Genomic DNA, 26,910 nt, shown 5'->3' with positions numbered 1-26,910 from the left:
TTTGTAGCCCTTCTCTGGACACGCTCAAACACCTCAATGTCCCTCTTGTAGCGAGGGGCCCAAAACTGAACGCAGTACTCGAGGTGGGGCCTCACCAGTGCCAAGTACAGCGGGACGATCACTTCCCTAGTCCGGCTCACCACACTATTCCTGATACAGGCCAGGATGCTGTTGGCCTTCTTGGCCACTTGGGCACACTGCTGGCTCATATTCAGCCGGCTGTCCACCAACACCCCCAGGTCCTTTTCTGCTGGGCAGCTTTTGAGCCACTCTGTCCCAATCCTGCAGCGCTGCATGGGGTTGTTGTGACCCAAGTGCAGGACCCGGCACTTGGCCTTGTTGAACCTCATACCATTGGCCTCAGCCCATCGGTCCGGCCTGTCCAGATCCCTCTGCAGAGCCAACCTACCCTCAAGCAGATCAACACGCCCACCTAGTTCAGTGTCAGATCAAGTCTCCTTAGCCTCTCTGCACATTCAAAGATGCAGGCACCTCCAGGGCACAGTTCTAAGACCCCAACTTAGGCTTTCCATCCTATAAAGGATCCTCTCTCTTCACTGGTTCATTCAGCCAATTGTTTCTCGATTAGCCAACTCTGTTTTTGAAATTGTCAGCAGTTGGAAACAGACTGCTTTAAGAGAGACAAAACTTCAAAGGGCTAAATCAGAGCAGCAATCAGCGCTGCTGTCCTACAGCTGTACGCCCTGTGTTAGGAAAGCTGTCCTTACTGCAACAGCTCTAGTGATGGTACTTGAAAATCTGCCTAACTGGATGCACATTTTACTGCAATTTCTGCTGCTGCCCACACTGCCGGGCTGAAGCACATTAGAAAGAACACCTTCCCTCATATTACTTCAAACAGATTAATGTTTGCTTGTGCTACTAAAATTACTTCCTGGAAAGTACTACTACTTCAGATTTAAAAACTACTTCCATAAGTAATAGTTTATGGAATTAGTGCCATCTAGTGAAGACACAGCAATGAAACAAGTAGGACTTGCCTAAGAAATTAGTGAAATACATACAGTTTTTGCCATCCAGACCCTTGAAAATTAAGGTAAATAATGTAACTAGACTGCAATTATTTTTATCTGAAGTCTGTTACCTTAATCAACTCAGTGCCCTTATTACATTTAGTTAATAAAGGACGGATGGACATTGTACCAAGTACCTCTGAGCAGTATCCTGGAAAACATGATACTTACCAGGATGAAGAGCATGTTCCAAGCTAAAATCATCTACAAAGAAGGAAATGAAATTTTAAATGTAATGCAAAAACTGAACTTGCTTTAGACTATTTTTACACAAAACGCTCCTCACAATGTTTTCACCAAGCATATAATGGCATGCTCATTCAACAGTGGCCCTTGGAAGAGCACCACAGAGTTACCAAGCATTACCTGCCAACCTACATGCTGCTTTGGTGATCACAGGACACGTCAATGTCACCTTGCTCAAGGTGAGCAAGCTCAAAACATGCAGACTGAAAGCCAACAGAAGTGATTCTCATAGGGTCTTTAAGCTTGTGAAATCACAAAGTAAATTTGTGAAAGCACTAGAAGGCTCCAAAAAGCAGAAACCATTTTGCTACTAGGGAACTGCTTTCTTTTATGGAAATATCACATCTCTGTGTGCCACTACATTGAAAAATTCAGGCTCTCAAATTAGTATGTACAACTGCACTTGACTTCACAGTAAAGTCTTTGTCTTTGAGCCAATTAGATCTTACCAAAATCTGATGGTGGTGGCTTCCGAGATGGAAGAGGCTTCTCTGTAGTTTCTGTCAAGGATGGTTAGAAAAAAAAAGTTTAAATACCACTTAATACACTATTCAGAACATACATGAAGGACAAACATAAGCCTACGTCTACACAATGAAAAGCACAAGATCAAGTCTACACAGCAAGACATTTCCCCTTAAGAGGAATCCTTGAGTGTTCTCAAAGACAAATTTTAGTTCTACACGGTCAACATTTTGACATACGCATAGCTGAATTGTTCCACTGAGGTTTAAACAAACCCCAGTGAGCAAGGTGTCATGCTCGGTCACACGGTAATACTCAGAAATAAACAAGTCAAAAAAGAAGCTGCTATTTTCCCACCTGCCTCCCAATTTGCAAGAGTGTAATAATTACCAAGTGCATCTTCTAAGCTGAAGTCGTTATCATCACCTGTAAAAGATGAAAGCAACAATAAGAAGATTGTTTTTTTCTTACTCAAAACCAACACTTATTACAGTCATAAACACCTCTCTGATCTATCTTGAGGTATGTTTTCTGCTTCTTGCATCAAACTAAAAGAATAGTTTGAGTTAGAGCTGAAGACAGACTTTCTATTTCCCCAGACCACCATCCACATGTCTCTTGGAAAAAAAAGGAAAAGCACGAAATACTGTCTCCATAGAAAGGATCTGGAGGGCCAGAACATATATTCCTACAGTCAATATAATGCACTTAATCCTTTATTCTTGACACTGCTATTGCCTGCTTTCTTAGTGGCATCCACAGCATATTCTTTCCTAGCCTTCCTTCCATTGAACAACAAAATGAGCAAGGGCACAGCTCCAGTTCACAAGAATTTACAAGATTCAAGTGTGAAGAAGAGCCTTGGAGTGCAAAGGCCAGTATAAAGTTATATGATTGAATAATGGATTTCATACCTTGGCATTAAAAATTAATTTTCATGGTTTTATAGGACTTATCTTTTCCTCTAACAAACAGTAACAGTATAAAGGTGGTTAAGTTATTAGCACAGATGATCCAGAGCAGTCTCTTCAACTTCTTAAAAGACAGCTAAATGCAGCTGTCACCACAATGAGCTCTCCACTCCAGGTAGATTAACCTTCATTTTCCACCCTTAGGAAAAGAACAGTGTCTCTTGCTGTATTAGGTCAGTTGCGAGAGCTAATGCTGCTTACCCAGCCAACTGCAAACACACTAACTCAATATATTCATGATACAAACTGGTTTCACAGCAGGAATACAGTAGTGTGATCTCAGCAGCAGAGGCTTGTAAGATAAATGAACAGCTAAAACAACTGCTTGGGATATTTCTGATAGTTCATCATTCCTGCTTTCACTGGAGCATGGAAAAAGAACAAGGCATGAAAGTAGATACCAGCTATTCAAGAAAAAGACATCCAAATATACTGCTCCAACCCCAAAGAAACTGGAAGACTTTTTCTAACTATTGAGTATCAAGCCAGACAGAATAGCAGTTAATTCTAATCAGAGCTACCTTAATTCAGACATTACAGGCATAAAGCATTGATGCATCTGGTTTTTCCTCTAAGAATGTAGCTACAGAAGAGGAATGAGAACTGGCCACTGCAAAGTCTGAAGAGATGAATAAAAAACAAACATCAAAAATCAAACCACAAGCAGAACATTCCTTCTGCTTACATGGCAGGCCAAGCCAAGACAAGGACAACTCACGAGTCTAGTTCTAGGAATGACAGATGCTCATATACTTGGTAACACCTTTCATCTCAACTGAGGTCAAAATTGAAATCTCTCTTCCTTCTCAGATAACTGCACTAATAATGCCATTTTTTTTCCCGAGAAGAAATGAGACTAAGATACATTTTTATTTTTTTTAATATGGAAGCAAGGCATGAGAACTGGAATAAAAAAAATCAAAGGCAAGCTTGCAGTTCTCCTGAAAACATCCTTCAAGCCAGTCTTCAGCCTGGACAAATGAACTGCTACAGCAGAAACTGAAATCTGAAGCCTCAGCAGCGATTTCCATACTGTAACATTCGAACTGAGTACCACCTTGCTCACAGCCAAGTAGGGAGGTAGCACTGCCTGGTCAGTGACAGACCCCTTCACGAAAGCAGAGGCAATTCATGGCTTCATTTCGGTGCATAAGCAAGGTGCATTTATAACCTCCTGGATAAAGTTACTAGGTATAGATCTTGAACAGAACGCAAGAAGATATTTAACTTGCTGTTATGCACTCCAGGTGGAGACCATAAGCTCTTCTAGATACTTAGCTCATAAAAAACTGCTTCACAGAATGCAAAATATTTGCAGGTTGCTTATCTGAAGCCTACATCATCTTGCAATACAATCTTAAAAACCTTGGTAAAATGAGCAATTGTTAAGACCCAAATCTCAGTTACCTCTGAAGTCACCCTGTTGTTTAGACTACACCAAGAAACCTCCATATTAACAGCCAAAAAAGGTCAAAACACTCAAGAGAAATTTAAACAGGTGTTTGCATAGTTGTTCCTCAAACTTGAATTCTGGTTTGTTTGTTTTCTCAAATATATACATCTCTCAGACTACACTATTCTACTACACTATCTATACTATTCTCCAGGGAGAAATGCCTACGACAGGACCTGATCAGATATTTGCTAGTCTAACTCTAAGAAGGCAAGCAGAAGGATCTGTTGAAAACGCGTGCTCCTCAGAACACTCAAAACACCACAGTAGGAACCAGAGGATGGACCACCACCACCTGCTAACACCATCTGTCTCAAGGTTAAAGATATACCACTAAGTCAATGAATATTACATTGGCAGATGTATTTCAAGACCACTATTTCTTTTTACAATGAGTGGCAGAGGGAAAAACAAGCACATTTACTCAACATTATGCTTTGGTTCAGCAGAAGTTTTACCTGGAGCAGAAAAGAGGTTATTTGAAAAGTCTCCCACTGCCACCATGAAACGTTCTGAGAACTCTAAACACTTCCAGCTGCAGTGGTTTCCCCCAAAAGGAGGAAACCAGCGTAAAAGAGTGTGCATCAGTGACATTGCTATTTAAGGGACTGCTTTCACACATGATCTTCATGGACAAATAATTTAGGATGAGACTGCTGACCGCCAATCTCACACAAGACATGCTTTGAGAGAGCAACAGGCAAATCTGAGAGTTAATAAAAGAAAAAAAGTGCTATATTGACTGGAATGATTCAATATTCTGCAACCACAACTCTGTTTTCCAAGCACGCAGCAAGACGTCAGGCTCTTCTAACACATTACTTATCTCAATAATGGTAGCAGAAATGTTGGAACCTAGCTTATGAAACTCATTACAATAATCTATACTCTGAAGTGCCAGCAGTCTGCTTTCCCAGTAAAGACTGGGTGTTTCTCCACTGTTCATGACAAACTTTCTTATGTCTTTAAAGAACTTGCTTTTACAATTGTACTCGCTCAAGCTTAGTATAGGTGGATCCAACTAAACTAGAAGTTCAATTACTTAACCTGAAAGGAGAGAGGCTCAGTACCAGGGATTCAGCTGCTTCCAGGGAAGAAACAGAGATAAAGCTACAGGATCAGAATAAAGGTAGCATCAGGACCCAAGAAGAAAGAGTCAGTAAGAATATGCTGCACTCCCTACAGGTTTAAGGAGCACCCAGAGTAACCAAGTTTATGAGAGTTTTCTTAGTCTAAGCAAAGATAATTGCAAATAAAGCAGATATTATATTGTATATGAAGCATAATACAGCAGGTATTAATTAGCTCCTAAGGGCATGAGCAGGTTCAAGAATATTTCAGAAGTGTCTACACTGTTTTCCCTCCATGTCCATAGCTCAAAAACCAGGATCTCAAGACAGATCTGCAGCAGGCTGTCCCCAGTAACCTGCACAGTTTGTGTCAGATGGGGGAAAACCAGCAGGTAAAACAAAAGAGCAAACATAAGCTTTTGAAAAGCTGATGAGCTAGAGGGTATTCAAGTGAGCCAAGTAACTACGCAAATAGGAGTTCTTTGCAAAGACGCAAAGACACATCACCGCTCCCAGACACTTACTGCTATGGTATTAGATTAGTCATATTTACATTCCACTGCAGAAACCGACACGAGCTTTGGAAAGTTCCTCCGTTAGTCACGTGTATGGCGACACACCAAGAAAGGAGGCTTGTGATTAATCACCACAAACATAACTTTCTGACTTGAGCAACAGACTGCTTGAATTTTGTTTTTCTACAACTGCTGGTGCTCTCCTCCTTCCTTCCCTCTCTCCCTTCCCAGGGCATCACAGAGTGCCACAGAGCCCGTGTGCTGCAGCTGGTCTTCCAGTTGTAGGCCTATGGACCAGGTGGCAGCGGTCAGCTTGTCCCTGTCCCACTGCTGGACACTACCTGCCACTCCATTAGTGGCTGACTAACTTACAATCATAGAATCATAGAACACCTTGAGTTTGAAGGGACCCATAAGGATCATCAAGTCCAACTCCCTGCTCCTTACAGGACTGTCTGAAACTAAACCATATGACTAAGAGTGTCATCCAGATGATCCTTGAACTCTGACAGGTTTGGTGCTGTGACCATTTCCCAGGGAAGCCTGTTCCAGTGGCTGACCACCTCTCTGTGAAGAATCTTTTCCTAATGTCCAACCTGAACTTCCCCTGATGCAGCTTCATTCCATTTCCTCGTGTCCTACCACTGATCACCAGAGAGAGGGGATCAGCACCTCCCCCTCTGCTACCCCCTTTGAGGAAGTTGTAGACCATGATGAGGTCACCCCTCAGCTTTCTCTTCTCCAAGCTGAACAAAACAAGTGACTCAGCTGCTCCTCATAAGTCTTATCCTCGAGGTCTTCCACCATCTTAGTCACCCTCCTCTGGACACACCCTAATAGTTTCATAGAATCATTTAGGTTACAAAAGACCCTTAAGATCATTGAGTCCAATTATTTGTTGTCCTTATATTGTGGTGCCCAAAACTGCATGCACTACTTGAAGTGGGGTCGCAACAGTGCAGTGTAGGGTGGGACAATCGCCTCCCTTGACCAGATAGGTATGCTGTGCTTGATGCACCCCAGGACCATGTTGGCCCTTTTGGCTGCCAGGGCACACTGCTGACTCATGTTAAACTTGCCAACAACTCAAACCCCAAGGTCTGTTTCCGCAGGGCTGCTCTCCAGCTTCCTGTCCCCCAGTTTGTACGTATAACCATGATTATCCCATCCCAGGTGCAGAATCCTGCACTTGCTCTTGTTAAATTTCTTACGGTTGGTGATTGCCCGAGTTGGGTCTGCCCTGCTGCCTAGCTGCTCATTTTCATGAAATATGCAAAAATCTCAAGCTCAAGGAGGCCTCTCATCTCTGTAGAGTTTACACAAGGTTTGGCAGCCCTCTCGGAGTATGAGGATGCTGGTAGCCACAAGGGCATAAATTCTTGGGCAATCAGGCAAAAAGCAGTTTCTCCAAATTCCAGCTGAGAAACTGGATTTTTATACTCCCATGTCTTGTACTCCTTCCCCTTGGGGGACTAAAACCAGGAGGAGGAAAAATATTCAACACCTAACCATAACAGAAACTAGAGAAAACACAGGAAGGCAAACACATTGAAACTTGTTCATGAAACACTAAATAACTGAGCAAAGCCATCACATCCCTTACAACTGCTTTTTAAGCTTACCAGCACTTGATTCCAATCCAGGTTTTGCCCCACCAGCATTAGTTACCTACAATAAAAGACTTCTGCTGCTCAGCTCACATTCTGACAGTTATTTTCCAGCATCTCCAAGAGGAGCAATTTAATCTCAAAAAGCCTGGCAGAAAGGTGACTTGGTTCTCCATACTTTGCTGTAAGAACTGCCTTTCTAAAGTTTTAAATGGAGAACCTGGAACATGAAAAACAACTTGCTGCGGGTGGAGGAACGTACTCAAAACTGTACTACTCCTCTCAGCCAGGGCAGAGGTTTGCAGGAAAGATCCCTCTGCGTCAGGCAATACAGATGGGATGTTTACTCCCACTGCCAAGCAGCAGTTTATAATTAGCCCTGCCTGGAGTCTCATGAAATTAAATCCCACACAGATGGTTTCAAACCCTGTTCCTCCTATAAGCACTCACCTATTGATGCTGCTTTTCAAGGCTGGTTTCTCTGCAGAGCAAGAGAAAACAAAACCTTTTTTTGTCGAGTTCTGTTCAGAAGAATGAAACCCTTTCCTGCCTAAAATAAATACAGCCTAAACACAAATAACAACTGTAAATCAGCCAAAAAAACAAAGATAATTTTTTACATCTGTGGAGTGTCTGCTTTCTGCACATCTGGAGTGTTCACTAATGTATCTGATGGGAATAAAGTCAGCAAAGTCTCCGCTGCAACCAATAAAAAGATTTATTTCCTCTTCAAAAAGATGCACAAGACTCCCCTCGTAACGATCATATTTATTTTTTTTACAGTGATCCAAAAGCTACTTCCCTGAAAAGTTACTTCATTTGCACCAATCATGAAAATACAGTACAGAAAAAGTTACACAATTATGTGGCCCAATCTTTTTCTGATCTGATTGCTAGAAAATAGTTTCTAGACCAATCTGTGATTTATTTTAATATTTTAATTAGTAAGTATTCCTTACACCCAAAAGTGGCAATTTAATATTTTAAATAAACAAGGAAAAAAGCATACAAGGTCACAATTTGACTCAAAACTATTTACTTAAATAACTGTAGTCATGTGGGGGTTTTTTAACAGAACATGGTAAAACAAGTCATTCACTGGAGGAAAAAAAGCCAAACATATTTTGAAGCACAGTTTGGGTAATTCTGCTTGTCTGTTTCCCATGCACTGGACAACTTTTATTGCCTCTTTGAGCAGTAAAAAGTAGAAAATGGGAATCTTAACATTAGCTATAAGCAAGATTTGATGAAAGAATAAGAGCACAGAATAAATAGCTCTAAATCAGCAGAAAGCATACAGAAGAACTAAGTCAACCACAAAGCTAGAGAATTAACAGGATGGCAACAGCCCTGTCAAATGCTGAGCTGCTTATCCAGAAATGAGAAGGGCTAAAAGTGAACTATGCAATTGTTACAAAAGGTCTAAGAAATCCTGTGAGTCCCTTCAATCAAATAGTGAAGATAAAATCAAATATTTGGCAACTTAATCACAACCTGCCCAGTGACAAGTTGCGTAGCAGAGTTTGGTTGTTTTCTTACAGTTCATAATTCTGCATGTCCATAACCAACGTGACCACTTTCCCTCCAAGTAATGGTATGGAGGTTTGGTGATTCTCTTCTGGTTACAACCCTCGCTGGCAAACCAACATCAAACGGCAGAGCCACAGGTCCCAGATCTCCTCCTCAAGCTTAAAAGAGCTTCCAAAGCCCAGTCACTAATAGCAGCTTGGAAAGAGCTAAAGTATTTTCCATGCTTTGGGGAAAGTTGTTTCTTGCAGAGAGTACCTCCCCCACATATTCAAAATATTCAAAACCTGGCTAACCACAGTGCTGGACAACTCGCAGTGGCTGACTCTGCTGGAGCAGGGGATGGGACTGGAAGGTCTCCAGAGGTGTCTTCCAGCCTCAGCACCCTGTGGTTCTGTGACTTGGGCCACTTCTAGTCACTGGACTCAATTCCTTGTGCTACAGAACTCGTAACTGCAGATAAAATAAATCACTCTATCCCTCTGCAATTGTTTTTACAGATGCGAACTGAAATACATTGCTCTGTCTCATGAAGTCTCTAAGCAGAAACCTAAGCTACATTAACAAAGGCTGTTAGAAAAACATTTGAGTGACAGAAGCATGGCACTTGCATCAAGAAATGACAAGTTCAGGGCACATGGATAGGAAGTGGGAAGAGAGGAAAACGGTTTTGCAAAAAGGGTGGGTTATTTTCCTGATTCAAAAAGGATAGGAAAATTTAGAAAAATTAGGTGCTTTAATAAAGGTGCTGAATCCAGACGGCAACAAATAAAAAGATAATGGAGATCTTTATTTGATTTTTGTTCATTTCTTCTTACCTGTAACTTCAGAAGGGCCTGACCATGCTTCAAGACTCCAAACGCCATATACTATGCTTATTGCTATTTTACCCAAGTACTTGACCTTACCAAGCATAAATGTATTACTAAAATTAGTGTTTTAATGAAGTATTTTCTAAAAAGCAAATGCTAAGCTTCCTCATGTAAATTCAGTGACTAAAGCAAAATACAATCAGCAGACAGAAGCATAGTCTCATTTGCATTCAAGTGCAGGATACCCTTGACGAAGGCTGCAGGTGTTAGATTAAATATTGCCTAGCCTTACATTATTTAAAGCCTGCATGTTCGCACTTGTACCTGCAAGTGCTAGGCACACTGAAAGTTTCAACTTTCTAGGTAACTGCTCTTGAGTTCTTGGTACTCTTCCTTATAGTAGCCCTAAACCGCAGAGGCGTCACTCTGTGCATTAAGCATGGAGTGATGTCAGAAATGTCAGTCCCCAGCTGTGCAGTGTCACCCCACACCTGGGACCACCACTGCCATTGCCTTCTCTTGATTCAACACAGCACCTATGGAAGCCAGCCCTGTCCTCCTGCCCCTGGGGTAGGCAAGGAGCAACCCCTGCCCCTCTTCCCAAGTCTCAGGTGCCGAGGTAATCACCATTCCCCCAGGGAGGTTCATGGAGCAGCCACAACAGACTGAGACACCTCTGCTCTTCCACCATTGCCTCTTCAGAGACCTGTGCCAGGGCTGGACCGGGAGCTCTGAAGCAGTCTTAGGAAACCCTGTTCTCAAATCTCACCAAGATCAAGCAGGCAGTGTGCACCTACTTTGCATTCAGACACTTTGGAAATTCTGTCTTGGCATAAGAAGTGTCAGTAGTTAATTTTTTATAAGCCTAAAAAAACAAAATCTTTTAAGAACATGTTGCTCACAGTCTACAGATTCAAAGTTTAAGCTGTTTGATAGACAGGGCTTTAAGCTTTCACAAAGCCAACAAGCCTTACAGCTACTATTCACATAGCCTAAATTTCCATAACCAGGTGCATTCTTACCACAAGGCTCACATTTACTCGTTATGAAAGTTCCCTAACTATTGTATCAATCAGTCTTTATAGTATGAAAATGTATTAACTTTGTTAAGATATATTAATTCACATTATACATTGCAATGTAGTGAGATAGTGGAATTTTACTGGAGACTTTGGTATTGTTCATGCTTAAATAAAAGAAACCAAAGGACAGCTCAGCCCTGTAAATAAGGACTTTATTTTTTGGATGCTTAGAGCTGTCTGCAAAGGATAAAAGATACCCCTTGGACAGCCAAGACATTGCCAACATCCTAGCCCCTCTAACATCTTCTTGAAACCCTCCCGGCATTGGCTGGCATCATAGATAACTATAGCAAGGCTGACTCCAGGTATGCCTGGATCAATAGACAAGCATCAAGAATGCTGCAGAAATATAGTTGCTTTGCAAAGTTCTACTGATACGATTAGTATCAGTAGTGTGGGTGTTAGTGATTAGTCAAACCACATTGTACTTGAACATTTGAAGGGTACAAGAACCCTGTGTAAAACCACATTTGGGGTGCCCCAATTTGGCTGGGACACGTCATTCACATAAGTAAGTATTTACCCGTCCATATTTTGGTCCTAGCCTCTTGCTAGGAGAGATTTAGCAATAGCCTCATCAGTTCTTGGCAAGAACCTCTCTACAGTTTACCAACACCTGTGAAATCTCTTGCTCTGTGGCGTGTACTTCAAAACAGTGGGCATATCACTAGCAGTCAAAACTGTACTTTGAAAACTGTGGAGCGATATACACACTGACGGCACTAAGATGGACACCAGAGGAGATGGTGGGGCTGGGAAGGCCCCTTGAACACTCAGTCTTCTCATGTTCATGAGCAGATGCATGAATGTTAAGCCTCACTGGTATAACCACCCAAATCCCAGACAGCACCAAAAATTAACCATTAAATACCCTGGAAAGACTACAATGGTGGTTAATCAAAAGATTAGTCTCAAATTTAAGAAACCCATTTTATTCAAGCAGGTTGAAAACTCTTTAGTATTGAATAATTGAATAAAATCATTGGTTCGCCTGAAAGTAACTACAACTGACGTCACGCAACCTAATGCTATTTTATGACCGGAAGTTTATCTATTCTTCTATTCAGATAGTAATATTCTCCTCTCTTTGCGCTGAAAACCACTACATGCATCTGTACAGCTCAGCACCCTTTGCGCTGAAAACCTCTACATGCATCTGTACAGCTCAGCATCCTGCCCGGCCTCATGCGGAGAAAGGGAAAAGTGTTTTCAGGGCAATTCTGTGATCTTTTGAGCAAGGACATCAAGAACGGCGCGCTTTTTCTGCTCATTCCAATTCAGTAAAATGCTTCACACGGTGATAAAGTGTGTAAGATGAGTCTAGTGGAAGGTGTCCCTGCCCAAGGCAGGGGGTTGGAACTAGATGATCTTTAAGGTCCCTTCCAACCTAAACCATTCTATGATTCCATGATAGATCGTAGGCTTCCCTCCCCACCAAAGGCTCAGGAAACACCAGAATTTTGGTTTGCCTGCATCCTTATTTGCTCACACTCTGCACCTCTGGTAGTTTCTTGGATTGGGGCAGGGAGGGACGTAAGGAAGAGCAGTCGCAGAGAGGGCTCGGAAGAAAAGGGAAGACCGGCAGCGAGGCTCAGCTGCAGAAAGGTTATGGAGGTCTGTACTAGATGAAAGATGGTAAAATTCTAGCACAAGGAAAAAGGAAGTATTACGAAACCAAGATTTGTGATCTGGCAGACAGTGAAGTAAAAGCTCCAAAAGTTCAACAGTTAGGCTGGTAAGTAATCCTCACTCCGATCGAGGAAAAATAATTTAAATTATAACTTATGATGAACAAGTAAATGGAACTTGGCCTTCCTTTTAGAAATTCCTCTTTAAAATAAAATTTAGTTGAAATATACACTTGCAGTGTTCACAGAACTAAGCCAAGAATACTCTCATTTTTACAGCAGCACACCAAAATGGTGGCTCATGGTAACCAGGACTGCTTTATGTCTGCTGGTACTTGTAAGCTGACAATTTCATTTCACGGCCTGCCTCTTAACTGCCTCACCAGAAGTCTCACCAGGTCAAAATAATTTGTATACTAATAGCAAAAGTCAAACAAAATCTGTAATCTAGTCAGAAACATTAACTGAACAGAAAAATTGACTTTGCTTTTCTAGACTTTTTTTCATCGTGGCTTGTTCAGCTATGGCTAAAAAGATTTTTCAGTCTTTTCTATCTGCATACATAAAAATAGCTACTACAGTTTTTGCTAAAAGAAAGAAGAGGAAGACTTTGGGGGTTACAATGAGGGTTTCCTGTGAAGAAGGTGGGGCTAGAGGAAACCAGACCCAGTACAGTGGTTTGCAATGATTCAACTCATATTTTAATCCATTGCTCTGAGACTGAAACAGTTCTGGCACAAACTTATTTTATAACCAAACCTATTTTTCTGCTCGAACTTCAGATGCTGACGTATTTAAGTAGCACCAATGACACTTTTCTTCCTGCAAGTATTTACTATTAAGGGATTGAGACACAGTTTCATTAAGTGACAATTGAGAGAGCCAGGATTTCACAGCTTGTGCTCCACTGCACCAAGCCAGCATCAGTTTGGAAACGTGCAGATGTTCAGCAGCTTGGAAACATTCAGCCACGGGATGCGTGATGTGACAGCAGCTTGCTTCTCTGCACAATGGGGAACACGCAGGAGAAGGCTCGTTTTTTCTACTTCAACTAACTCTGTATCACACATGCAAAACTACTATCTAAAAAAAAGAAAAAAAAATGTATCTGAAGGACAGCCATGCACACAGAGATACTACACGCACCCAAGTCAATGTGACTAGTGTTAGTTGCCCAAAGCAGACAGATAAAAAAATAAATAGATCAGTTAGAATCCAACTAAGTGGCAGCCACGGGTATATGACAAGTCAGAAATGTGGCATAGGTTTTGTCAGATGAGGGTTTATTTTTTGTTTCTCATTTTAAAAAAAGGTGGTTTGTGTTGGTTTTTTTACTTCCCATCCTTCATTATTGATACTTGGGGAAGAAGACAAATCTTCCCTTTTATACCAAGGCTGCACTCTTAGTAGTTTCCACATGTTCATGTACTCAGCACAACATCTGGAATGCATTCACAATGAAACCGTAAGCATTTCCACTTCTATTCTGCTATATTTAGACAAAAACTTTTATCAAAAATTCTCCATGTCCGCCCTAAGAAATAGGATCACCATCTCCACTCTGGTTCCGTATCACCTTCTAACACAAATTGGATGTTATATTCCAGTGTTATCACTTGCAGGCAGCCACTACACACGCCAGACTTTAGTCTGCAGTATACATTTACTCATTTTGTAGAACACCACAGGAAAACAATAGGAGTGGATGGAAAAATTGTCCTCAGGTAAGAACTGCAAGCTGAAGGGAGCCGTGCCTGGGTATAGGATTGGCAGTGGAGACAGTGACAAAGATGCAATGGCAACACCCAAGGGAAAGGAGTAGAAGCAGCAGTGATCAGGGAAGAGGAAGAAGGAGACCGGGTCGGAGAAGTCTGGATGCAGAGAAGCTGGCAGCTCACTACAGGCCCAAGCTTCAGAATCACAGCTCTTGCCTGAAGTTTTGGGGGGAAAAGGTCCACGTCTCTGCTAAGTCAGCACAGTAAAGAGCTGGCTTTTACTGAAGGCCAAAACAGCAAAAAGAAAAGCTGGAAATTTTTGTCAGAAGGGGAAGGACATCATAAATCATATTGCAAACTTGCCGGCTGAGACAAGCAAGGACAGCTCTGATCTGAGAGGTGATGTCTGTATAATCATTTGCAAGACTTGGGGAGGGAGAGGGCAGGGAATAGTTAAACTAACTACTGAATTTGTGATTCAACCACAGGATGCCTGACATCCAGGATGTACTGAGAAACACAGAGGCAGGCAGAAACTTCTGGTGTCAAATAGGGAGAATACAGACAGGCATGGATAGCTGGAGGTGGGGGAAGAAACAATAGATTAAAAGATAAAGACAGAAATATAGGAAAAGATAGCCTTAAGCAAAAGCTGTCCACATAGGCTTCCCCAAACCCCTTCCCCCAAACTTTATCCTGAAACGTCTTGTTTCTAAATTTAACAAGGACTTGTGTGACTCCAGAGCTGTCTGTTTTGTCCAACAATAGCATCAGCTCTAATAAAAACTGTGCCCTACCCGAAACATTTGCCTCATGTATTCTTAATTCATCACATCACGCTACTACTACTATCATCACTATCTCCTTCCCTGTTCATGCAGGTTCAATATTTTCCTCCAAATCACTGGGAGCAAACAAGTGGTGTAAAATACAAGTCTAAACACTGTAACTCTATTTTTTCTGGATAGAAAAGGTTTTGAGTGTAATATTTTTGTGGCAGTAATAAAAGCAGTAATACTACCAATATTGTGAAGTATAACCAGACTTGCAGAATTGGCCGTCCTGGGAATATCAGAGTTTAACAAATTTTTCACTTTATTTTAACTCCAGAATATTGGACTTCTTCACAAACCTAAAAGATGCAAGCAACATTTTCTGTGGGTAAGCAAAAAGGCATATAGAGACAGTTTTAGACTTAAAATCTGATTTTTACCAATGAATTAGATGGGTGTTTAATCAAAAAGAACTTCTATTTCATGAAAAGATTAACTTGTACACCGAGTCATAACATTTACCTGACGGAAGAACAACTGCTATTCTAAAAACAAAGTTTGATTTTACGTAGATTAAAACTCTTTGGCTCGAAGCGCAATGAGCTTTGTGGATACTTTACACACATCAAGAAATGAATACTATTTTTTGTGAAAAATTTTGAAGAAACAAGAGATCCAACAGGAGTTTTACAGGACTCAAGCTACGAGGAAAGTAGAGTGGAATTAACATCTGCAGTTAATTAACAGTTGCCTCAGTTAAGAGGTTCTCCTTTTACAAGTACAGCTAAAGATGCCATTTCTTAGATAGCAATGATGTTGTGTGATGAGACCTGACTTAAAATGTAAATGTTTTCTTTTAAAATTATCTTTTCTCTAAAACTTGTTAGAAGGATTACTGCACTTGACTTGTTAATTATGTATTTTAAAGGAACTGTTCTATATTTAGAAAAACTGTTGTAAACAGGCCTTATGCCATGAAGAACTAAGCTCTTGGACTGTCACAGGAATTTGCCTCATGACCTCTTGGAATTCTTTGTAGAAAATCTTCTGGATGCTATTCTTCTGGGCTCCCCACTCACATCAAATGCAGAGACTAAAACAGTTTAAAAAGAAGTTGTGATGCAGTAATTTTTATTTTCAACAGGTGAAAAATGTGTTTTCCTGCAGCAAGCAGGGAAATCTTTCCCAGACTATTTGCAAGCATATAGAAAAAGCAAGACTTTTTTTTTTTTTTTAAGTGGACAAGCAAACTAAAACTAGTTTTTATGATACCAAGCAACCTTCCAAACACTAGCTTTTGCCATATTGGTCCGAAGTCTGCAGAAAAGCTGACTCTGTGCTGTTGCTGCCACTATGTGCTTTTGCAAGATGGCACACAGATCTCCTGCGGCAACTGGTAAGATACAGACAGACAGGCAAAGGGCAAGACACGCAAGCTGGGACACTGTTTCTCTGTATTGGGAATAACTTGCAGGGTCCAGGAAGCAGGGGCTGATAACATGATTGGGACCCCTGTTGACCAAGGACTGACCTACTATGTACCATGCTGGAGGGAGCATGCCGTAGGATTAACAGCAAGGCCAGGGATAATACCAAGACTCCATCAGTATGGAAAATCTTGGGGAAAAATGCCTGGAAAGAATGGGTATTCTGAATGCCCCTGTCATAGATGTTAGGACTTAAGGATGCTCCTGAACAGAAATAGAGAGGGTATGACCAAATCGAACGGAAGGCCCTCCAGAGATGCAGCATTGCCGGCTGAGAAGCTGTGAACACAGGGCAGAGTCAGAGCTCGGTTCAACCGTTGCCTTCTCCTGCCCCAGCCTCCAGACCACATACTTTTCTGACAACCCATCTGAATTCACTGAACTGGGGGGGAACCTGCTGCTGGCCTGGCAGCAGATGCAGGTAACCAAATGTATTAGGCTGTCTGGGTAAGGTGGCCAGGCAACTCTTAGCCCCATCTACATCGTGCCCTAATGGACACTGGTGCTCAATGCACCTTATTGCCCTTGTGTAGCGGTGATGAATGAGCGGTTATTCATAGAGTAAGTGTGAAAGACACATGTCTACCTCTAGTGGAAGGAAGCCTCAGCTAGAATACACAAGATTGGTAGCCCCTACCTGTTGCCATCGCCCCTACTGCCCCTGCCCTCCTTGGGCTTGACTTTCTTGACCACTGTCATCTGACCACAGATGAGACAGGAAGGCATTGGGCTTTTGGTATAGGCAGTGTACAGGTACGGGCTTTGTACAGGAGGGAACCAGCTACAGGACTGTTACTGACCCCAGAAATGTTGCATGCTCAGATGGATCCAGTCGTTCTTCCCTCAGCAATTTGCTGAAAGAGGTACTGAACTGATTAACGGGCTGCTGGTGAAATTTAAAAAGTAATTAGTAACCGACTCCCTGGAAAAACAAGGGGAGAGGGACTCTCAAACATATTAACCTTACAACAGTCCTGTTCGGCCTGTCCAGAAGCACACTGGAGAATAGCAGTTAACAACAGACGTCAGAGCTTTGAATGACATAGCTGATGCATTAGCCACTGTAGTTCCAGGTGTGCTACAGCTCTTGCACGAGCCAGAAGCCAAGAAATATACCTAGTATGTTACAACGGATGTTGCAAATGCTTTCTTTTTAATCCCTCTGGCAGAAAATGCAAGACACCAATTGCCTTCACCTGGAATGGTGTGCAACACGTCTGGAACTGGCTGTTGCAAGGGGTGGAAACACAGCCCCACCATCTGCCGTGGCACCATCCACAATACTTTAAAGCAACATAACTCTAAAGAATTTTTCCACTGCATTGATGATGTATGGATTAGAGGAAAAACTCTCGAAACAGTACTAAGTAATGGCCAACAGTTAACCTTTACCTTTCACCAACGTGAACGGATTAGTCCGTGGCCAGCAAATCAACGATACGAGGAAGACTGAACTCCTCTGGCTATAAAATGCTCCAGCATACGATGAGTTATATGCTGAAAATAACCAATGGAGTTTGTTTACTGATGGATCCTGTAAAATCACAGCAGGAAACAGGGCTTCAAGCAGCTGCCACCTGCAAAGGGATGAGAGGCTGCCATCAGTTTGCAGAAGTAATGGCCTTTAGAGTCACCTTGGAACATGCTCAGGAGCATCAGTGGCCCTGAATATACACACTCACAGACTCCTCCTGAGCGATCACTAATGCGGTCCAGAAATGTCTCACAGATTGGAACTGTGATAACCAGCAGCAGTGAGGAAAACCACTTTCAGCAGCAGAAGAATGGAAAGTTAAGACAACAGCTACTCGGAGCAGTATCTACTTGAACACATGGTGGTAATGCTCATACCTGAAATTCAAAGGAAATTTGAGAAACATAATAATGAGGCCGACCAATTAGCTCAACTTGCCAGCATAAATTTAGGGTGTGAACACAAAGGAAAGCTATTTTTAGCCAGATAGGTCCACGAAACTGCTGCTCACATACTGGGACTGAGAACACAACTTAGACTTGTCTTAGGAAGCCAAGGTGCAGGCAACTAGGCATCGTGAGATCTGTGGAATAATAGGACACACATGGAAAGTATGAATGATGAACCAGTACGTGTGATGGGAGAAAGGGAAATTTGAATAAGCCTGGCAAGTACATTGGCACCCTTCTCTTCAGCAACACCAGCAGGTGCTGTGTCCTCACAGCGGCAAAGCTAGAAATGGGTTGCTAGAAGCTTTTCTACTTAGAAAGAAAATGCAGGCAGCATCTTAGATGGAACAAACAAACGTATTCGTTGGCATGACGGAATGCAGCCTTGGCTAGACACAGGTAGCAGTAGCCATTTCAAAACCACAGCTGTCCAAGAATGAGGGGAAGATTGTGGAGCAGAGCGGGCGTATCATATTCCCTCTAATCCTCAGGCATCTGGAAAGGCAGAATGGTACAATGGCTTACTTGAAACTGCACTCTGGGGAAAGGGAATCTCACCTCTGTGAAGCTGGGGTGGGGGGAGGGAGCTAGTTAACATAAAAGTAGGAACCTGTCATAGCAGCCCTGCAGAAAACCATACACCCCAAGTTCAGCTGGGTGACAAAGTACCAGCCAAACCTGGGGACACCAGAATTGAGACGCAAGTTCACATCTACTCTCCTGCAGCAACGGAAATCCCTAAGGAAGGAGCCCTTATCACTTGAGGACCAGAAATCACCTAGTAGGTGGCCACCGGAAAAGTGATAACAAAATCAAATACGTGCTGTTACGTATGATAAATAATCTCATTTTACTTCATAAACTATGACGCGTGTTTTAGAGACACAAGACATACATCTTTGCAAACAAGAGGTATGTCCAAACAGTTCCTAGGTACATGTTGCTCAAGAATGTATGGGGCATGAACTGGGCAGGGTTTCAGCAGCAGAGGGCTGCAGGGTGCCTTGTCTTGGAAGGTGCCATGAACTGCCCTGTGCCACTTACAGTCATTCACGTTGGCATTGACACCAATGGCGTGCACCAAACCTTCAACTGGTCAGAGGAGCACAGCATATTCCTGCTTGAACACATGTAAGAAAAAGCATCAGCCAGTAGGGACAGGAGACACATGAGGAGACGGTCTGAGAGACTCGCAGAGGGAGAGATTGCAGAATGGGCATGTGGCTGGAGATGTGGTCTGGGCAGGAGAAGTTCCATGCCAAGAGGGCACATCCCTGAGGGACTGCAGCTATGACCCATCCACACCAGGGCAAGGACATCCCTGGGGACTACAGCTGTGGGCCACTCACACCAGGGCCACCCACACCAGGGCAGAGACAGCCCTGAGGGATCATAAGTGACCCTCACTGGCATAGGCACATAAGAAGCAAAGAAGAGCAGAGGAAAATAAGCAGGAAGCAAGAAGGAGCAGCTGAAAGAAACGATTAGGCATATGACTTTCCTGTTCTGCCCATCACCTCATGAAAGGAGCAGTGGATGGGCTGAGTATAACCTGTAGTGAAAACCAGGTAAATTGAGATGGATTGGGTTGGGGATGTTTGGCTTAAGTTGAACGTAGGGAAGGGAGAGGACCTTAGAGGTTTGATTTTCTTTCTCTTAAATCCCCAGACAATTATTAGAAGTTTGTGTTAACTGACAGCAAGCTAATTTAAGTTACCCAACTTGAGACTGTTTTGCTCATAACATTCTCTCAAAACACTTTACTAGACTCCAAACAGTAGGTTCCTGCGCCAGAGCACGGAAAAGCAGTTTGTTTATAAGAAAGGGGCTTGCCCCTGGCAAGATGATCTTAACTGATGAAGATTACTATCATTACTGTATTTCACTAACACAGCTGTCACCTGATGAAATACAAGTTGACTGCAGTGAGAGGTTCAAGCCAGCAAGAGTTAAAGCAGAGTCCTTTCTCAAGTGCAGGCGACCCCAGCATCAGAGTAACATCAGGAAAATATTGAAATTGGTGTTGGCTGGATGGCAGTAGGCTGAGTCACGCTTAACTCTTGCCAAGTTAAATCACTGTAACTACGGAAAGCTAAAGGATTATTGCAGTGATGTCATTTTGATGTAGAAGTGCAGTGGCCATTTTATATAAATAAAAACACATAAAAAAAGCCCTTTACGCATTTCAAATTAGAGGAAACAGAAAGATGGAGAAACATGTGCTGCACTTTTCAAGTTCATGCTGCCATGTATGCATGCTAGCACTGCTACTAAAATTGTTCAACTGTAAGAAAGTTGTCCGGTTGTTGTTTTTGTTGGTTTTGGTTTTTTTTTTACATCGGATTTAAAAGGCAAACAACTCCAGAGCCAAAAAAGCAGAGATCAGTCTCCAGGAGTCCCCGCCCCACCTTCCTGCCCCTGCTGAAAGCTCCATCTACTGCAGTACAGACAGACACATTTTGCTTTCATCCAACTAGTCTTTTTTCTCAACGCTGACTTGCCTCAACAAGAAGTCAGGGGCACAAGTGTTTTCTTCCCTTTGCTCATACCCCTGTAATTACAGCAGTCATATGAATAAGGGATCTCCACTTGTAATTCGCCTTGGGCTACCGATCTTACAACATAGATAACCTCAGCTTCCAGTGTTCACTACCACAACTGTTTAAATCAACAAGCTCTACTCATTTCTTGCAAAGGATACTTAAAGCATGTATTTCTGAGTCCAAACTCAAGATCCTCAGTAAGAAGACAGCTTTTTATGCCTCGATCTTTCTACAGTAGATAAGGGAAACTTTTGAGCCTTGTGTCTGCGTGCAGCAGTTTTCTGCCGCTTGTCATGTATGGATTTTTTGTTTAATTCTCCTGCTGCTGCACTCTTGGTAGAAATTATACAGAAGATCTGCTGCCTAATACTTTTTTGTTGTTGTTGTATTTTGAAAACCAGATGCCTAAAATTAAGACGCTGGGCTAACCTGGTGGTTTTGCAGATGTAAGATGGCTGAGCCGGCCTCGCATCTTACAGCCAGCCAAGGCAGGAAGCCTCCTGCCCTCTCCTTCCCTGCACCCACCCCAGTTCCACTCCCTGATGCTCGGCGCCGACACTCCCTCGCTGGCTCTGACACCCATCAAACACTCCGTAGAGCAAACTCAATGCACCAGATTAGTCATTCGCTGACTTATCAAGCTGAATCATCTAGTACAGGCCACAATGGGCACTGGATCAAACACGAGAGGAGAGAAATGGAAAGATCCCACTCCTTAGCAGGGGCAAGCTGTCAGACTGCCTATAGAAACCGATGATACAAAAACTCACATTAGACCTTCCTCTGGATCCAGCCCAAATGATACCTAAATTACAGCTCTGCGGGACTTGCAGAGCTCATACTTGGCAAATGAGACAGCATTCGAATGCCAGTTTTAAGGTTAAATCTGAAAGCTCTTTTTGCAAGCAAGCTCAAATAACAAAGTTCACCCTTGCTTAATAATACATTCAAAGCCTCATGATATGCTGAATATTGTTTTAACAATAACAGCTTTCACATGCCTAAAATGGATGATCCCATACGAAGTTCTCAGTCCCAAGGCATAGATTCATCCACTTGAATTGTCAAAGCAAGCAGTCCCAGTGAAACCAGTCACCTCCAAACCATCACACAACAGCTGAATTGCTTATAAGGTAAGATCCTTAACTTTCTGTAGCAGTTCCACAAATTCAGACTAGAGATGGCTCACCAACAGTGAAATTAAATTTTTCAAAAGTATGGAATTCAGGTTTTGCCTTTATTTTTACTTAAGATTGCACCACCACAAATTTGAAATTCCCCTGGGCAGCCCCACCCTCCCCAGACTGACATTCTCAACAGTTCTCGAATGCTTATGCATTTTGTTTAAGGAAAAAGTGTCCAAACTAATTATAACCTATCTACTCAGTGCTTATTATCTGCATTACCCAGTACTCAGACAAATTAACCAGCTTTTTAAAAGCAATCTGTTAAAAATGTGGCATCATTTTCCTCTGAATTCGAAACAAATCACCTGAAGGCAGTTTTTGTGCACTTTCCCTACGGTAAAGCAGAAACCAAACAGACTCTCTTCACTTCCAGACTTCTTGGCAGCAAGTTTAGAAAGACTATTTCTGAGTAACTCCAAATACTTAAGAGCAACACACCGAAGATCTTCCTGTCCATTACTGTGAAGGACTGCTTCCAGAGGTAGAGAAGCAAGTTTTCCACACAAGTAGTAAGATATCTCAATGTTAGCAGCCTGAATCATCTATCAGTTTTAAAAGCGGTTACTGTAAAATTGTGCTATTTTTCCAAGAGCTCAGCTTTGCTAACCTAGCAGTCAAAACGACAGTAAGCCCACTGCAGAATAACCAAATTCAAACCAGCTCAAAGCCAAACTGCTTATCTGGCATCCTGCATGCAGGTCTTACAGCTTCCAGTCAAAGCTAGGACGGGTTTTTTTCCTCCTCTCTGACAGTGAGGAGACATATTTAAGTTTTTAAGTGTAACTTTTGCAAAGTACCTGAAAGAAAATATCTAGGCATAGCACCAAGTATGCTTATTAACATGTGGAGGGGGAAAAAAAAAAAAGTTTCTTAGAAATAAGTCATACAAATGGGCAATGACAGTTTGCACTGCATATTCCAGTTTAGGATTCTTCCTCCTGGAAAAAAACACAACTTGGTATAGGCGACTTTGCTACTTTCCTACCCTGCCCAAACTTTTCCTTATACCAAGGCGCTATTACACACGCACAGTTTTGATCAGGGTTCAAGAAAATCATGCTTGACACACACTGAAGCCGTGAGATGCTTCTCAGAAAATGCACTGGCGTGTTTTACACTGCAGTTTTGCCACGATAATTAAAAAAAAAAAAAAAAAAAAAAAAAAAAAAAGAAAAAGGCTATCGTGTGACGGCAGACTTTCTGATGAGTGACTGTGTTTGCCCTGGAATTGCCGTAACTCCGCTTTCTTTCCTAAAATGGAAGCCGAGCTGCGGCAGAGCTCCCCGCCGCCCCGAACCCCCTCCCGGCTTCCCTCAGGGACCCCCTGCGCCCCCGAGCCCTTCCGACCGAGGCCGGGGCCCCACCGGGGCCACTGAAAACAAGACGTGGGCGTGGGCGGAAAACTCAGGAATACTTTTCCAGTTAGTTAAAAAGAAAAAAAAAACCAAAAAAACACCCACAAAACAACCCAGAAAAGGGCCGGAGGGGAGAGAGCGCCGTCCCGCTGCCGGCGACGGGACCCGCCCGGCTCCCTCACGGCCTCCACTCGCCCCCGCAGCGGCTCCGCCGACCTCCCCCCGGCTTGCGGAGACGCAGCCCTCGGCCCCCGCCCTGGGCACGGAGGGCTGGGGGATCCGTCCCTCCCCAAGCCCGGCGGGGCAGCGGGGTTCCGCGGCAGGATCGCTCCCCGCCGCCTGCCTCGCCTCTCCTCTCCTCACCTCACCTCTGACAGGGACCAGGACGGCGAGCAGCACCACCGAGGGAAGGAGTCTCCAACACCGCATGGCTGCCCGCTCGCTCACTCGCTGACAGCCGCTCTTCGGCAACCCGCTGCCGCCTGGCCGGAGGCTGGCACCGCCCGCAACACGCCCAAGACGCCGCGCTGTCAGGTCGCCCCGCGACGAAGGGGTGGGTGCTCCTCCCGAGGCGCTCCGCTCGGGGACGGCCCCCGGCCTGACAGGGCGGCGGGGAAAAGAAGGCGGGGGACACGGAGCCCGCCCGGCCGCCGGAAGGGGATAATGGGGCGGCGAGGCCGTCGCCGCTCGCCTGAGGGCGCGGCCGTTGGGTGGAGGCCGTTACCCGCCATTGCCGAGCCTCTGGGCAGGGCGGGCGGTGACGGAGCCCTCGTTCACCGGCGGGCCGGAGGCGTCGGGCTGAGGCCGAGGAGCCGGCGTTTGCCGTGTGGGCAAGGAGCGGGGTGGTGGTGCAGAGCCCCGGCCGCTGCTGTGCAACCTGCCTGCCAAGGGGGAGGAAGGAACTCCGAGAGGAGCCCCCATTTTCTGGGCGCCATAAGCTCCAGGGCTTTAACACTGCTTTTAATAGCAGAGACACAGGCTCTTGCACCGCTGACCTCTTTTCACCTGGGCGCTCTCTTCTCCTCGGGAAAGATTCCCCAATGCAGAACATGCCAGGACACCTAATAATCTTGCCCATAACAAGTTCATTTTTTCTCTGGTCAGACTGAAAATCGATAAAACAGCGCCAAGTCTTGTATTTGCAAGCCATGCCCACACCAGGCCCATCGCTGACGGGTAACCTCTGTAGGGCACTGAGTTTTCTTCACTGATTTTGCTGCTGTGGGAAGACGGGTGTTAAAAATCCTGTGTTCTTGTAAGTTCTCTTCTAACAGCCATTTCGTCTCCGTTTGAGGTCCGGTCAGTCCCTCGGGCGCTGCCGTAGCAGCCTGAAGCGCTGGTCGTAGGTTGTAGGCCTAAACTTTCCTCAGAGAGGTCTATGCCTCTTCTTTAGCATTGGTAGGACCTTGCCAGCATGGAAAAGTGGAAAGCCACAGAGTCAGTGAATCACCGTCACCAGTTCATAAATTGATGGTAATAGTTTTTTCCTCCTTGACAGTGCCTAGTCAAATAATTTTGAGATTTAATCTGAGGCAATAAAGGGTTTAACTGCAGTAATAAACTTAAACACGCTTAATCTTAAAATTATTCTGCTCTTTAAATTAAGGATAAGCTTTATCTTTTAAAATATCTGAGTTTTGCAGGAGTAGTACTGGAGAGTCCATTGAGGACTGTAGGCAGGAGGGCTCGAACAGCATGAGGTGGTTTTTCCAGTCATTAACATTTATGCATTTGTGATGGTTTTGGCTAGGATAGAGTTAATTTTCTTCATAGTTGCTAGTATGAGTTATGCTTTGGATTTGTGCTGGAAAGGGTGTTGATGATAACACAGGGATGTTTTAGTTATTGCTGAGCAGTGCTTATGCAGAGTCGAGCCCTTTTCTGCTCCTCACACCACCCCACCAGCACGTAGCTGGGGATGCACAAGTTGGGAGGGGATGCAGCAGGGCCAGCTGACCCAAACTGATCAAAGGGATATTCCCTGCCATATGACATCATGTTCAGCATATGAAGCTGGGGGAAGAGGAGGGAAGGCAGGGACATTTGGAGTGATGGCGTTTGTCTTCCCAAGTAACTGTTACGTGTGATGGAGACCTGCTTTCCTGGCCGAACGCCTGCTCGATGATGGGAAGCAGTGAATGAATTCCTTGTTTTGCTTTGCTTGATTTTTGCTTTACTTATTAAACTGTCTTTATCTCAACCCATGAGTTTTCTCACTTTTACCCTTCCAATTCTCTTCCCCATCCTACCAGCGGGGGGATGGGGGGTGGGTGGTGGTGGCTCTGGTTTGCGTAGTTACTGGCTGAGGTTAAACCACAACAGTAGTCAACATTACATCATTGTTAGCATCTTCCTTTTTTCTGAACTCCAAGCCTAGAAGGCAAGATTGAATATATGCACACGCATTGTGTAATGCAGTAGTACTGATCTACTCATTAATGTTAAGTGCACAACAGGAAATTATTAATGTTCCTCAAAGGATGTCCTTTAACAGAGTGTTTGCTTATAGCTGTTGATAAGCATCATCTAAGAAGTTGCTCTCGACAAAAAGAACAAGAATTGGTACTCCTCAGAGTAAATACCCTCTATTTAATGACATCATACCAAAACTTCTTTTTTTTTCCCCCAGGATTGCAGAACTAACAGAGAAAGCCTAGTTATCTCACTGCAATTACGACGTAGCTTCCTGTTTCCAAAATTAGTCTTTGTCAAAGTTACTGCCCTCAGATGAAGTAAAAGCAACCTCCTGTTAGATATGAGATAACTGCACTTTGCAGTAGAGCTAGTGGTTTACAGTTGGTTCAATCCTTAAGGCAGAGGTACAGTTTGCCGGCACTAGCCATTTTATGGCTAATAAATTTTCCAGTTTTGTGAATATCAGGTAATTTTTTTCAGTCTTACTAATCTTTTGATCTGAAGATTTCACTGACATCTTGTGAAAATGAGTTTCATTATTTGTGGTTACCAGCTCTTCTATGTGTGGAACTTTGATTAGAAAAAAACCCCAGGCTTTGTCATTTCACATGTAAAGCCAACTCATCTGTAAAAATAAAAATAATTTAGTACTAGGGCTGGTTATCTAGTTGAGTGAGTAATATGCATAATCCAAGACCCTCTTCTTCCGATAGCACCTATCTTTGCCTTGCTCAACCTGCAGTGGTTGTCCTAGCAGATCTTTCACTCTGTGTCCTGCCCATAGCTGCTACCAGGAAGCTTCTGCAAACAGCTTGGGCATTTGCCTGATCTGAAGATGCTTCGGAAGGAGAGAAGGTTACTTTAAGATTTATTTCTAAAGAAAGGTATCTTTAAAAGACATGCACGCTCTGTGGTTTGGCTGGAAGAAAAGAATGACTTATACAGCAGCACAGTGAAGGCTACAAGTTGTAAAGCCAGATCCAGACGCAACTGTTCAAACTTGAACAAACGCAATGATATGAACAGCTAAAGAGCTGCCTTTGCAGCTGTCCGTGCGCTATGAAGATAAATGCTCCTTTCTTCTCAGTTTCCTTCAGTTCCT

At 43.4% G+C, this 26,910-nt stretch overlaps 1 protein-coding gene across 1 annotated transcript in view; it reads right to left on the bottom strand.

The window, feature by feature from the left end:
• Nucleotides 1-24,060, bottom strand: part of CD99 (CD99 molecule (Xg blood group)) — a 34,495-nt gene extending 10,435 nt beyond the window's left edge. The window contains exons 1-4 of the mRNA XM_063340916.1: nt 23,762-24,060; nt 2,136-2,171; nt 1,730-1,780; nt 1,206-1,238 (exon numbers count right to left, since the gene is read on the bottom strand). Coding sequence (XP_063196986.1) covers nt 1,206-1,238; nt 1,730-1,780; nt 2,136-2,171; nt 23,762-23,822 — 181 coding nt within the window. The 5' untranslated portion in view covers nt 23,823-24,060. The remainder of the gene's footprint in view (nt 1-1,205; nt 1,239-1,729; nt 1,781-2,135; nt 2,172-23,761) is intronic.
• Nucleotides 24,061-26,910: the final 2,850 nt, after the last annotated feature.

Source organism: Chroicocephalus ridibundus, chromosome 1 (genome assembly GCF_963924245.1).
Source record: "Chroicocephalus ridibundus chromosome 1, bChrRid1.1, whole genome shotgun sequence".
Lineage (NCBI taxonomy): Eukaryota > Metazoa > Chordata > Aves > Charadriiformes > Laridae > Chroicocephalus > Chroicocephalus ridibundus.
This window is presented reverse-complemented; position numbering and strand designations above follow the sequence as displayed.